Raw genomic sequence first — 14,756 nt, forward strand, 5'->3', positions numbered from 1 at the left:
ACAGCGAGACTCCGTCTCAAAAAAAAAAAAAAAAAAAAAAAAAAAAAAAACTAAGACCCAACCTATATGCTGCCCACAAGAGACTCATTTTAGTTTTAAGAACACATTCAGGCTGAAAGTGAAAGAACTGAAAAAGACATTCCATGTAAACAGTAACCAAGAAAGAGCAGAGGTGGCTGTACTTAGACAACATAAAGTCTAAAAACTGTCACACGAAACAAAGAAGGCCATTATTTGATGATAAAGGGATCAAGCCATCAAGAGGACATAACAATTATGAATATATATGCACTCAACATCAGAGCACCTAAAGGTATAACCCAAATTTTAATAGACGTGAAGGGGGAAAATAGATAGCAATACAAAAATAGTGGGGGGCCTCAATATCCCATTTTCAACAATGGATAGATCAACTAGACAGAAAAGTAATAAGGAAATATTAGACTTGAACTACACTTGGGACCAAATGGGCCCAACAGACATACACAGAACTTTCCATACAACAGTAGCAGAATACACATTCTTCTCCACTGCATACGTAACATTCTCCAGAACAGATCAGACGTTAGGCCACAAAACAAGTCTTAACAAATTTATAACTGAAATCATACAAGTATTATTTCCAACCACAATGGTAAAACACCAGAAATCAATAACAGAGGGAATTCAGGGAAAATCACAAAGATGTGGAAATTAAACAACCTGCTCCTGAACAACCAATATATTAGAGAAGAAATCAAAAGAGAAAACGTATCTTGAGACAAAAGAGAATGGAAATATAACATACTAAAACCTACGGGATGCAGCAAAAGCAAAAGCAGTTCTAAGAAGGATGTTTATAGCAATAAATTCCTACATTAAAAAAGAAGAGGCCAGGCATGGTGGCTCAGGCCTGTAATCCCAGTACTTTGGGAAGCTGAGACAGGAGGATCACTTGAGTTCCAGGGTCCAGTGAGCCATAATCATGCCACTGCACTCCAGCCTGGGTGACAGAGTCAGACTCAGTCTCTAAAATAATAATAATAATAATATCTCAAATAAATAGCCTAACATTATTCCTCTTTTTTTTTTTTTTTTAATGTTGCCTAGGCTGTACTCAAACTCCTGGGCTCAAGCATTCCTCCTGCCTCAGCCTCCTGAGTTGCTAGGATTCAGGTGCATGCCACCACAGCTGGCTCATTACTTTTTAAACTGGCATACTTGACTGTGTGGATGTACACCATACTCATGTCCCTACTGACAGACATTAGGGTTATTTCCAGTCTATTACTATTGCAAACTGTGCTACAATGCCTTGTGCATATTTCATACTTTTGCCAGTGTATCTTTGGGATAGATTCCTGGGAGTGGAATTTCTGAACCACATTCTCCACAAGGATCATCTATTTTACATTCACTGCATCAATATATGAGTACCTCTTTCCCCACACCTGGCACATCAGAGTATGTTGTCAAACTGTTGGAAAATTGGCAGAACTTGATATGTGAAGAATGGTATAATAATTTTAATTTGCACTTCTCTTATCTTTTAATGCATTAGGGTACTTTTTTTTTTTTTTCTGAGACAGGATCTTGTTCTACCACCCAGGCTGGAGTGTAGTGTTGCGATCACAGCTCACTGCAGCCTTGACCTCTAGGGCTCAAGTGTATTTTGCGATCACAGCTCACTGCAGCCTTAACCTCTTGAGTAGCTCCTAGCTACTCAGGAGACTGAGGCTAGGACCACAGGTGTGCATCACCACATCTGGCTAATTTTAAAATATTTTTGTAGAGACAGGGTTTCCATATGATGCCCAGGCTGGTCTCAAACTCCTGGGCTCAAGCAATCCTTCCACATGGGCCATCCAAAGTGTTAGGATTACAAGCATGAGCCATGATTTTTTTATAAAGATGGGGTCTCACTGTGTTGCCCAGGCTGGAGTCTGGTGGCATAATCATAGCTCACTGCAGCCTCAAACTCTTGGGCTCAAGTGATCTTCCTGCCTCAGCCTCCCAAGTAGTTGAGAATACAGCCACCCTCGCCACCCCCAGCTTGCATTTTGTTATCTAAGCCTTTTTTTACTTCATTTCTATAGGACAGGTCCCCAGGACTGAAAAACTTTGTCAAGGTATACACATAAACAATTTTATACACATTGCCCAATTTCTCTCCAAAATTCACTTCTACTGGGAGTGGATATCTGAGTGTAACCATTTCCCCACATTCTCACTAACACTAGGTATAATCATTCCTTACAACTGCTGCCATTCTATAGATAGAACATGATGAAACACTACTGTTTTAATTTGTCATCCTTTAATAGCTCATATGGCTGAAATAAGCTCTTTTATGCATAAAAATCAGTTGCCTTCTTTGTTGTTTAATAAATGAATTCTGACCCCACATACTACTTAACCTACCTTTTCAACTCAACAATGATATTTATGCATTTAAAGCAGCCCACTGAATCTCCTTCAAATATCACTCTGCCACATATTTTGCCAAAATCAAAATATACTATATATATAGCAACCACATGAAAAAGGGAAATTTGAGTTAATGACTTTGCCTAAATTCAACAGAACTTTACTGGGCCCCTGCTATATGTCAGGCAGTGCATTCCATGCAGGGAATATACAGTTAAATTAGACATGATTTGTGCCCTCAAGGACCTCAGCCTAGTGAGGAACATAAACTCATAAACAGACAGTTGTAATATAAACGTGGTATCCTTTAGGATAGAATTATGCACTAGATGTCACAGATACACATATAGTTAACTAATTTAGGGAATAAAGGTGTTAAAGGAGGTTTCCTAAAAGCGATGACAATTGCACTGCCTTCAAGAATGACCAGGACTTGGCCAAGTCAAGTGAAAAAGGGCACTGCAGGCAGAGGAAGCTGAATGAACAAAACGAAGAACACAAAAAAATACCACCATGGCAGTTCAGTGTGGCTGGAGGCCATTGCACAAATGCAGAGAGATGAACTGAGAGCCACAGGTCCCAGTGATTTAACTCCATACTACCAAATTCCTAGTAAGTGCCTGGCCACATCCTAGGTACTGGAGAGAATATCAAAAGCAGACATAGTTCTGGCTCTCATGAAGTTTTCCATCTAGCAGGAAAAAGTGTGTGAAGGTCCTTTATCCCAAAGGTGATTAATAATTTTAAGCTAGGAAATGACATGGTCAAATCTGTATTTTTTTGGTACAATTCTATGGCAGCCATAGGTAAGATGGATTTTACAAGATCAGATAGGAGGCCTCTGCAGAAGTCCATGAGAGAGAGAAAGGACCTAACTAGTAATGAAAGACTAGAAAGGCTACAATTAGAAAATAATTAGGCAGTCAAATGTGCTTTTAGTTTGCCCATGCTGGCTCCTAGCAACACATATTTTCTTTACATTCAAATGACATATTCCACTGAAAATCTGGATCAATTTTAATGGTCTCCAGATTCTGGATTACACTCTTTCCCTTCAGGATAACTAGTATATATGTCCATTTCTAGTCCCAGACATCCCTCAAAGATGGTGCACAATTATATTTGCAGGTTATTTCAGGACCCCAGACATAGCAGTCATCTGTCAATCTTCTGGCTTTCAAAAATACTCAACCTTTTCCTCCGTGGGGAGAACTGTCACTGACAATAGTACTCAGTGGAAGTCAAAATGGAAGATCCTTCTCTTCTCAGCACCAGGAAGTCAGGGAACAAGCACACAATCTAAAATATTTCCACCTTTAACAGGTGAAACAGGAGAGGGACAAAGGAGAGACAGAATCCATCTAGTGGCAGCCAAACAGCCAAGTTGTTCTTGCTGCTTAGCCTCTGGAGTCCTCCAGCCTTCTAACAATTGAGTGAGCCTCCTTTATCCTTCTAATAAATCCTCTTTCTGCTTCAGGAAGCCAGAATTAACTTATATGGCTTTTAAAAAGAACTCTGACCAAAATTCCTGGATAGAATTTCACTGGGTCCAGAAATCTGAACTTAATTAAAGTACCTAGCTATTCTATGTTTATTCTGATCATCTTTGTTATTATAATCAAGAATCAGTGGTCACTTACTATATGTCAATTATTTTCTAAGCTTTTTGTAGGCATCATTATACTGAATAGTCACTGAATTGCACGGAATTATAGAACCACTGAAGTTGATACTATTATTACTCCCTTTCTATAGTTTAAGAAATTGAAGCTCGGAGAAATCAAGATGCCCAAGATGAACAGCAAATACAAATAGAAGTGATATGCACTCAGGCAATCCAAGACCAAAGCCAGCACTCTTATTAACTACATTATACACTGACTCTTTTAAAAATCTTTTCTAGGCTGGGCGCGGTGGCTCCTGCCTGTAACTGCTGCACTTTGGGAGCCCGAGGCAGGCAGATGGCTTGAGGTCAGGAGTTCCAGAGCAGCCTGGCCAACATGGTGAAACCCCATCTCTACTAAAAATCAGCCGGGCGTGGTGGTGTGTCTGTAATCCCAGATACATGGGAGGCTGGGGCAGGAGAATCGCTTGAACCTCGGAGGCAGAGGTTGCAGTGAGCCGAGATCACACCACTGCACTCCAGCCTGGGTGACAGAGCAAGACTCTCTAAAAAAAAAAAAAAAAAAAAAATGTAAATCTTTTCTATTGTGCAATAATAACGCAAATGTAGAAGAGTACACAAAAGTGTATACCTCAATAAATTATCACAAACACTACCCAGGCCAAGAAATAGAACATTTCTAACACTCCAGAAGCCCCACTCATGATCTTCCCAATCATCACCTGATCCTTTCCTCCTTAAGGTAAGAAAATCATTATCCCAACTATGGACATTATTTCCTCACTTTCTTTATAGCTGGGCCACCTAAGTAAGCATTCCTAAACAGTGTTGCTTCACTGGGCCTGTTTTTTGAATTCTATAGAAAGGAAAATGATACAGAATATTTTCTTTTGGGTCTGGGTTATTTCAGTCATTATTTTGATGCATCCATCAAAAGATGCATCCATGTAATTGTATGTAGGTTTGTTAACTTTCTTCTTCTTCTTCTTCTTTTGAGACAGAGTCTCACTCTTGTTCCCCAGGCTGGAATGCAATGGCGCAATCTCGGCTCACTGCAACCTCCACCTCCTGGCTTCAAGAGATTCTCCTGCCTCAGCCTCCTGAGCAACTAGGATTACAGGCACCCGCCACCGTCCAGCTAATTTCTGTATTTTCAGTACAGACAGGGTTTCACCATGTTGGCCAGGCTGGTCTCGAACTCTTGACCTCAGGTGATCCGCCTGCCTTGGCCTCCCAAAGTACTGGGATTACAGGCATGAGCCACCGTGCCCAGCCAGTTTGTTCACGTTCATTGCCGTACACTATTCCATGAATCCACCATGAGCTACCAATCTATTGTTGATGATACTTAGGTTAACTCCAGTTTGGGGCTATAATGAATAATGCTGCTATGAATATTCTTGTCTCTTGGCTACGGTGCATGCATTTATGTTGGATATAAATGTCAGAATATAACGGTTAAGTCATAGAAATTTGAATGTTAAATTTCAGTAGATAATGCTGAACTATTTTCTAAAGGGGTTGTACCAAATATAATGCTACCAGCATTGTAGCATCATTTCCATTACTCTGGACCTTCTCTGACACTTGGTCATGTTAACATTTTTTATCTGGGCCATTCTGGTAGATATATGCTAATTTAGTTTGTATTTCACTGATGATTCGTATTTCTTGGCCATTAAAAAAATCTTCTTTTTTGAAGTGCCTGTCCAAGTCTCTTGCCAATTTTATTACTGGTTTGTCTTTTTTATTACTTATTTATTTATATTATTTAGAGACAGAGTCACGCTCTGTTGCCCAAGTTGGAGTACAGTGGCATGGTCTTGGCTCACTGCAACCTCCACCTCCTGGGTTCAAGAGATTCTTCGGCCTCAGCCTCCCCAATAACTGGGACTACAAGCATGCGCCACCACACCTGGCTAATTTTTGTATTTTTAGTAGAGACAGGGTTTCACCATATTGGCCAGGCTGGTCTCGAACTCCTGACCTCATGATCCACCCACCTCAGCCTCCCAAAGTGCTAGGATTACAGGCATGAGCCATTCACGCCCAGCCTCTTTTTATTATTTACAGGAGTTTTCGATACAAACCTTTTGTCAGGTATATGTATTATAATTACCTGCTTCCACTCTGTGACATGACTTTTCCCTTTTAATGGTGGCCTTTGATAAACCAAAGTACTTTCGTGTATTCAAAATTTATCAAATTTTCCTTCCTTAGTCTTTGTGTGTCCTGTCTAAGATGTCTTTCACTATACTGAGATCCAAAAATATTCTCCCGTATCCTATAGGTGCTTATGTACTGCCTTTCACATACTGTTCTATAATCTACCGAGTTGATTTTTTGTGTATCATGTGTGAGGTAAAGATTAAGTTTCTTTACTTTCCTTTCTCTTAGAATATTCAATTGTCCCAGAAACATTTACCTTCTCTTACCCACTGCTCTATGTTAACAATCTTTGTTACAAAGCAAGTGTCCATATAACCATGTTTCTAAGCTTTTGATTCTATTCCTAGAGCCTGACTACTCTTTAAAAACTTTAAAATAAGTCTTGATGTTGGATGGAACAAATCTTTCCATGTTGTTGTTCTTATTCAAGAGTGTCCTTGCTATTTGTGGCCTTCCATTTCTATATGTATTTTAGAACCAGCTTGTCAAAGCCACCCAAAAATCCCAATTCGTGAACTTAGCTGTTTCTGAAGCTGAGTTGCACTCCCTGCAACGACCTACTTTTAGGGCATGGCCTTTCATGGCCCTAACCCAAAGCAAATGGAGTTCACCAGACTCCCCCTTACATGATGGGTCCTGAACACTAATCCATTTCCTGTTACTTTAGTTCAAAGAGGCACTTTTCATGACCTTGTCACTCAGCTTCCCCACTCAGGAATCCAGCATGGACCCCCAGGGGACAAAGGAGCCCCAAAATAGACTCTTGTCCTTGAATCTCTATAGCTTTCACATGGATCACAGCTAGGTAATTCTTCATTATCTTTCTATCTCTCCAGTATTTTCCAGCATATGTTTATATTTCACCCATATTTTCTAATTGTCCCTGATGAGAGATAATTACCTAGTCTGCCATTACTGACAACAGAAATCCATATTGCCTATTTACCCGTATCAATCTGAATATACCTTAGTGAATAAAATAGAAACAAAAATAGAAGTTTTAAAATTCTGCCCTCTGCCAGGCATAGTGGCTCATACCTGTAAGGGAGGCTGAGGCGGGAGGGCTGAGGCGGGAGGGCCGAGGCAGGCAGATCACAAGGTCAGGAGTTCAAGACCAACCTGGCCAGCATGGTGAAACCCCATCTCTACTAAAAATACAAAAATTAGCCAGACGTGGTGGCGTGTGCCTGTAATCCCAGCTACTTGCGAGGCTGAGGCAGGAGAATCGCTTGAACCCAGAAGGCGGAGGTTGCAGTGAGCCGAGATCATGCCACTGCGCTCCAGTCTAGGTGACAGAGTAAGACTCTGTCTCCAAAAAAAAAAAAAAAATTCTGCCCTCTCTCTGTTATTGATTAATTGATATTATTAATATCAATATAATAATGATATTATTAATATCAGTTTGTCTAAGTAGTATGTCTATCCCCCTTCGGCTTATCCTGTCCTTTGGATCATAATGAAGACTTCAAAAAGGTTAAATTTTTAGACAGAAATGAAACTAGCACAAAAATAATGAAAGACAGTAATGGATTTAAAGAATAACATAAAATTAATCTCTAAGGAGACTTATAACCTTTATTTTATAAAAAATTCACTGAGAGAAAAAGGTCTAGAAAATGTCAGTTCCTGATGAGCAGAAACAGAAAACAGACCTATAGAAAGGCTCTTATTTAGGATATAAACATAGTGAAGTCTCATGCTAAGCTTGTGTGTATGTATATCTATGTACACATATATTTATATATTTTAAAGACTATTTTTATTAACTATTTCTGAATAGTTAATTTATCTACATTATTCAGAATTCAAAAAGCATACAAGTATACAGTGAAAATTTCGTCCCATGTCAGTTCCTACCCCCAAGAGCAATCAATGTTATTCAGTTTTGTGGTCTTCGAAACATGTTTTATGCATATAAAAAGTATGTGTGTGTGTGTGTACACACACATACTTTTTCACTTTTTTACACAAAAAATGGGCATGCTTGGGCGTGGTGGCGCATGCCTGTAATCCCAGCTACTTGGGAGGCTGATGCAGGAGAATCGCTTGAACCTGGGAGGCGGAGCTTGCAGTGAGTCGAGATCGCACCACTGCACTCCAGTTTGGGCAACAGAGCGAGACTCTGTCTCAAAACAAGGCGGGGGGGACATGCTGGACATAATACTGTGTACTTTGTTCTTTCCACTTATATCTCAAAGACCTTTCCATAACTGCACATGAAAAACTTCCTTATTCTTTTCTACAGCTGATTAATATTATATTTCATTGAGTGAATATTCCATAATGTATTTACCCAGTTTCCTACTGATACTCATTCATGTTTGTTCTAATCTGTTACCATTACAAACAATGCCATAATAACCTTTTATCTATGTCATTAAACAGGAGAATAAATAAATCTATGGGATAAATTCCTGGAAAGAATGAGTTAAAGGGGCATATATTGTAATTTTGATGGATATCGACAAATTGCCCTCCATAGAATCTGTACCAATTTACAATCTCAGCAATGCATGAGAGTGTCTGCTTCGGCACACCGACCAACAAAGTGAGTTAGCAAACTACCAAGTGTAGTTAGGATTTCCAATTCCCTTATTATGAGTTAGGTTGAGCATTTTTCACATGGTAAGCACCCCTTCTCCTAGCATTTTAACGACTTAATGTATACTAGAAAAAAAATAAGCTTTTGATTTTTTTTGTTTCCATCCCATAAGGAGTTGAGTTTTTGATTTTTAATTTTAAAGGAATGCCCTAAATTATTTTTAATTTTAAAGAATGCCCTAAATTACGTAAGAACTACTGGTAAAACAACTTATAATTGGATTCAGAGCGGCAGGAAGTAAGAAAAGGAGAAAGAAAAACATAACTTTATTTCTAGAAGTATAAAGTGTGGGAGATGCAGCCCTGTTTCAGTGAGAGAGAATTATGAGCACAGCCTTTTAGGTTTCCTGAAGTTATTCAGTGAAATTTAAGCCACTATGAAGAAGAAAAAGCCAATTTTCCTACAGTATAGCTTTTATTATATTAGCCAAATATAAGCCAATTCTGAAAGTATTCCTAGAAGAGATCTGAGAAATCAGGCCAGACTTTGCAAATTTAGATGGTATGTGGGGAAATGTTTTTTATTTTTAAAAATACGTATTCTAGTATATATTAAGAAAAATGGATACACCAAACTAGTAATATCATAAGAATTATTTAGAATGAAACTTTTAAGTGTCAATTAAAATGTCAATTAAATGTCAATGTCAAGAAAAAACAGTAAATAACTAATACTGTAACGGTATTCTCTAGTGTGGCAAAGTCATTACCATGGTTCCTCAGTGGCCAAAATCTCGGAAACAATGAACGAAGGAGGGAAAATGGAAGCTTAACAATAACTTAATTTATCATTGATGGCCACTAAAGTGAAGGTGAGAGAGAAAAAAGGAACTTCCTTAAAATAACTTATTTTATATTTGACAATTTTTAAATGTGCATTTTCTTTCTATGTTACCAAAGGGTCTAGTTTCAGACATTCTGATCATGCTAGGGATTCAAACTTACTGTGTACGTCGTACTTTCCCTACAAGGAGAACCAAAAAGCAGGTTTTTTTCAAAAGCATTTGAATATCAGGTCAGGGTTCTTTAGAACAGGCCTCAGAGGATTTCCCCCTCAGTAAACAGGCTGCAAAGAGATAATTAGCCTGTCATTTTAGATTCCAGTGCAGAGGAACTAAAAGCAGGCTATGTGGTTACAGACTCAAGAGGCTTAAATGAAAACAAATTAAGTGAGCTTATGTTCCAACCAAATCTAATGACCATGTGATCCAATTTCTCTTCAGCTCTTGAGTGGGACATGCTCCTGAGTGGCCACTCAGATTGTGCACCTTTGGTTATACTGTTTAGACTGAATCACGACATGATTAATCAACTCTCTGACTAATTGACTATCTGGACACTAAAAACACAACGACTGTAAAAAAGAAAGCCACAGGCAGACAAAATGTTAACGTTATGACATAAAACCACAATAGAAAACCAAAAAACATCAAGGCTGTTTGTCATAGACTCACAATGATTCTTACCATTCAACATGGTAGCCACCAAATTTTGAACTTTAATTCACGTAAATTGAAATAGCCACAGAATTTTTTTTTTTTTTTTGGAGACAGAGTCTCCCTCTGTCGCCCAGGTTGGACTGTAGTGGTGCTATCTCGGCTCACTGCAACCTCCGCCTCTCGGGTTCAAGCGATTTTCCTGCCTCAGTCTCCTGAGTAGCTGGGACAGATATGAAATATTTTCATCACCGCAAAAAGACTTATTGTAATATTCTAACTCCTAACTTAGAACCATGAACAAATCTACCTGACCTGTTTCCATCCTCAGCATCTAAATGGATTGATAGCTCTGGGGGACATACACACCAAACTAAGTTCTACTGCTGACTTCAGGATCACTATAGAGCTTTATTTTCCTTTAAACTTCAAAAAACAAAAACAAAAAAAACCTGCCTTTAAGTGATGCAACAAGTATGCCTCAGAGAGTTTCATAATTAAAGAACGATTCATCTCTCCTCTTGGGCACTGAAGAACCCAGGTGCCTCAAATAAAAGACTATTAAAAACAATTACAATGTATAAAACAATAAGAACACCATGACCACTGGAGAGCTTAGTTCATAAGAACATAAATTATTTTCTTCCTTTTCACCAAAACCTCAGCTAACAAACATGAAGACACTCAATAGGTATTCTCGGCAGAGAACACTTTTAAAAAACAAGTTATGGTTATTCTGGAGAATGACACATTCCTGCTTTGAAGGAATAAGATACAGTGAAAAACCAAAACCTTTAATCCAATAATACCTGATATGGCTTGGATGTTTGTCCCCTCCAAATGTCACACTGAAATGTGATTTCCAATGTTAGGTGAGGGCTGGTGGGAGGTGACTGGATCGTGGAGATGAATCCCTCAAGAATGATTTGGCATCATTCTCTTGATGATAAGTGAGTTATCGCTCAGCTAGCTCACCTGAGATATGGTTGTTTAAAGAGTCTGGGACCTCCTCTGGTTTCTCTCTCTCTCTCTCCTGACTCTCGCCATGTGAGGTACCTGTTCCCCCTTTCAGCATGACTGTAAGCTTCTTGAGGCCCTCACCAGAAACAGCTACCAACACCACACTTCCTGTACACCCTGCAATACCATGAGCCAATTAAAACTCTTTTCTTATAAATTACTCAGTCTCAGGTATTCCAATGGACAAATAGAACACCTGAATATCCAATTCCATTTCTTACTGCTGTTTTCTCTCTGAGAGGGTGAGAGAAATCTCATTCAATTTCATTCTTTCTTAGAACTCTATTGCTTACTCATTGTATCATTTTCTAGAGAAAGATGGCACAAGGATCCAATCAAACAAATTCCAAGTTTAAAGCAGTTTTTAGGGGTTTACTCCCAAGCCTCTGGTCCAGGCCAAATATAATATTTTCACACTGCTTTGGAAGCCCAGCTTAACTCTAACACAAGGTTCCCAAAAGCAGCACTACTGACATCTGGAGCCAGATGCCTCTTTGTCATGGGGATTGCCCTGTGCATTGCAGGATGTTTAGCAAACATCCCTCGCCTATCCTCGCTAGATGTCAGCAATAGCTGCAACCAGTTGTGACGAGCAAAGATGTTTCCAGACATTGCCATGCCCTGGGAATACAAAATCGTACCTGGTTGAGAACCACTGCTCTCAACCAAGGAACATTCTTGGTTATCTCAACCCTAATTCTTCACATTCATTAGATGCTCATCCAAATCTCTGCATATAGACTTTCTCTCACCATCAAACTCAGCAACTATTTGTGAAACCTCTAAAACACAACATCAAGGGCTCTAGATAAACAAGCAAGAGAGATTCCGTTCCTACCTTCAAGGAGGTTTCTTAGATAAAGAATTGTAATAAAAGACGCCCAATTATATAATGTTTTGAATTGTTAATTGTTTTCCCCTGAACTGGATCTCTCATCTCATCAAACTGAAAACACCTTGAGGACAAAGACCATAACCTGTCTGTGAGTACCAATACTTGATTCATGGCCAATAAAAACAATCATTTATAGACTTCATCATAACAAGATGACAATTTCATATAGACAGTAAAAACTTGCGCTAACTCGAACAGGTAAGTTAACCTTTCTCAGCTGTAGTTTGTTCCTCTGTAAAACGGGGAGAAAATGATTGTTGACATGACTAAATCAGAAAATATAAGTAAATTTTTTTCCACCTCTGGCACAGAATAAGCATTCAATACCTGTAGGTTATCATTACTATTATTTTATTAGCAACGAATCCTACCTCAAGAGGAAGAGCTTGCTCTGGGCTACTATAATAAACTCCTACATGACATTTAAAAAAAAACAAAAACAAAAAAACTATCACCCTGCATTCTGAGGGTAAGAGGAAGGAAAGTAAGCATCTCTACCAGTGTCCTGGGAGGAATTCAATGCAGGAATGAATTAGCTGTCTGGGGGAAAAGAAAAAAACACTCATCTATCTAAAACGCGTGGGTATGTTTGCCATAAACACATGAGAACCTAAAGGGGAAGTAAAAACATGCCTTTTTTTTAATAAATACTGGCGCATGCAAGGGACAAGTGTTATAAGACTTACACACCTTTCTGTTTATTTGCTTAGTCTTTTAGAAATTATGCTTAGAATTTCTACTGCTATAATCTTAAATACATGCCAGCGATTTTTAATGTAATACAAAGCAGAGTTTGTAAGAAAAAAAGGCAAATTTTGTTAGATGCTTTAAAGTAAGACAATATAAAGCCATGGGAAAGAGCTGGGTGAGTTGTGTGTGTTTGAGTAAAGCAGCATTATGAGAGGGAAGATACTTGGGATCGGAGTAGAAGAGAGAAAAAGGCACCATGTTGGAAGCCGTACATCCAGGAACACCTCTGGCAGCACAGGAAGTTCAACTGAACAAAAAGAGACCTCACTGTCACAATGGATGAGACGAGTATAGTGTGTACCATGGGCTCCACACCAAATGCCTTAGACAAAGCGGCTCAAGTAATCCTCACAATAATCCTACGAGGCAGGTATCTTTTAGTAATCACATTTTACAGATGAGGAAACTGAGGTTTCAGACTCCAATCCAGGCACCCTGACTCCACGGTAGTGCCTCAACCACTATACTTTATGGTGTCTATTTTAATTTCAGACCTAGAAAATTAATTTATATTTGCTACTTAATAAGACCAGTTCTCTCCCCTCTACCCTTTCGTATTTCAAAAGAGCATCCTTTCAGTTGCATCGTGTGTGGTGTTCAGGAGGCTGAAAGAAGAGAGTGTGATGGATGGACTCTTTTGTCTTTGGACACTGAAATCATACACACGGAGGAACTCGCGTGGGTAGAAATGGAGACGTCGTCCTGGACAAGAAGAGGATGAGGGTCTTGAGAATGAGGGAGGTCGCCCCAATTTTTAATTCCTGCTCTTGCTTTGGCTACTGTGTTCAATCAAAAGACCCCAAAGACTACCTATTTCAACTCTGCTTTTCATTTTTGCCTCTGAGCGATGGAGAGGATGGCAGCAAGGCCAGGGGGCCTATGTACAGGGAGGCTAGGGCGAAGTGGGCTTCTGGCAGAGGAAGGCAAGGCTGCCAACCCGGATGGGGGCAGTGAGGCGCGTGAGAAGGCTGGGACAGAGGACTGAGGTGGGGATCGGGTGGGGAGCTGGAAGCAGGGGGCGGCGAGGCCAATAGGGTTCAGATCGGCAGTCTGGATGTGATCAGCAGACGGAGGTGGGACCCGAACCCCGGCTGAAGCTGAAACTGAAGCTGAAGAGGCGCCAGGGGCAGAGCCACCCTGTCACTACCATTTGGGCAGATCTCAGAAAGGAAGCGGGGCAGGAATCAAGGCATTTCGAAACAGGAGCAGAGAATAACCTCGAGCCCTGGGCCCGGGTGGTGGCAGCGGCGGGGAAGGGGCCCCGCGCGCGAAGGGGCTGCCGAGATGGGTCCGCTCCGCGGGGAAGCCCAGGACAGAGCGCCGCGGAGGCTCGCGCCGTGGCGCGGGGCCCTGAGGCCGGGCAGTACCCACCCGCCAGCGCCACGGCCTTGCGTACCTGAGGCGGCCGCCTGGCTCCCCTCCACTCCCTGGCAGTCCCCGACGCCGCCAGCCGACCCTCGGCGGGCTGTGGGGCTCCAGGAGCCCGGCCCCTCAGCCGCCTGCAGGTCAGACATCTGCAGCCCGCGCGCGGAGCTCTCCTCTGCCAGTCGCAAGTGGCTCCGGAAACAGCCGAAGGCCGAGCGAGCGCCGGGCACAACCGAGCGCAGCCTGCAGGCCGGAAGAAGCGGTGCGGCGGCCGCTTGAAAATTTAGCTGACCCAGGGGCGGCCGCAGTAGCTCCGGCCCGCGGAGGCTGGCGATGCGGCCACGGGGAAGGTTACCGCGTGCTTTCTGATAGCCGATTTTTAAAGTCAGGGCTTGAAAGAACAAACAAAATCTGGGGAAGAGTCAGGAATACACTGCCGGAAATCGTGGTATCCATAGAGACGCTATCGGAAGTTGGGGTTGCTAGGAAG

The 14,756-nt window shown here is 40.9% G+C and overlaps 1 protein-coding gene across 2 annotated transcripts in view; it reads right to left on the reverse strand.

The window, feature by feature from the left end:
- Positions 1-14,476, reverse strand: part of TMED8 (transmembrane p24 trafficking protein family member 8) — a 40,978-nt gene extending 26,502 nt beyond the window's left edge. For both annotated transcript variants that reach the window (XM_077941562.1, XM_015144255.3), the window contains exon 1: positions 14,298-14,476. In XM_077941562.1, coding sequence (XP_077797688.1) covers positions 14,298-14,415 — 118 coding nt within the window. In that variant the 5' untranslated portion in view covers positions 14,416-14,476. The remainder of the gene's footprint in view (positions 1-14,297) is intronic.
- Positions 14,477-14,756: the final 280 nt, after the last annotated feature.

This window comes from Macaca mulatta, chromosome 7 (genome assembly GCF_049350105.2).
Source record: "Macaca mulatta isolate MMU2019108-1 chromosome 7, T2T-MMU8v2.0, whole genome shotgun sequence".
NCBI lineage: Eukaryota > Metazoa > Chordata > Mammalia > Primates > Cercopithecidae > Macaca > Macaca mulatta.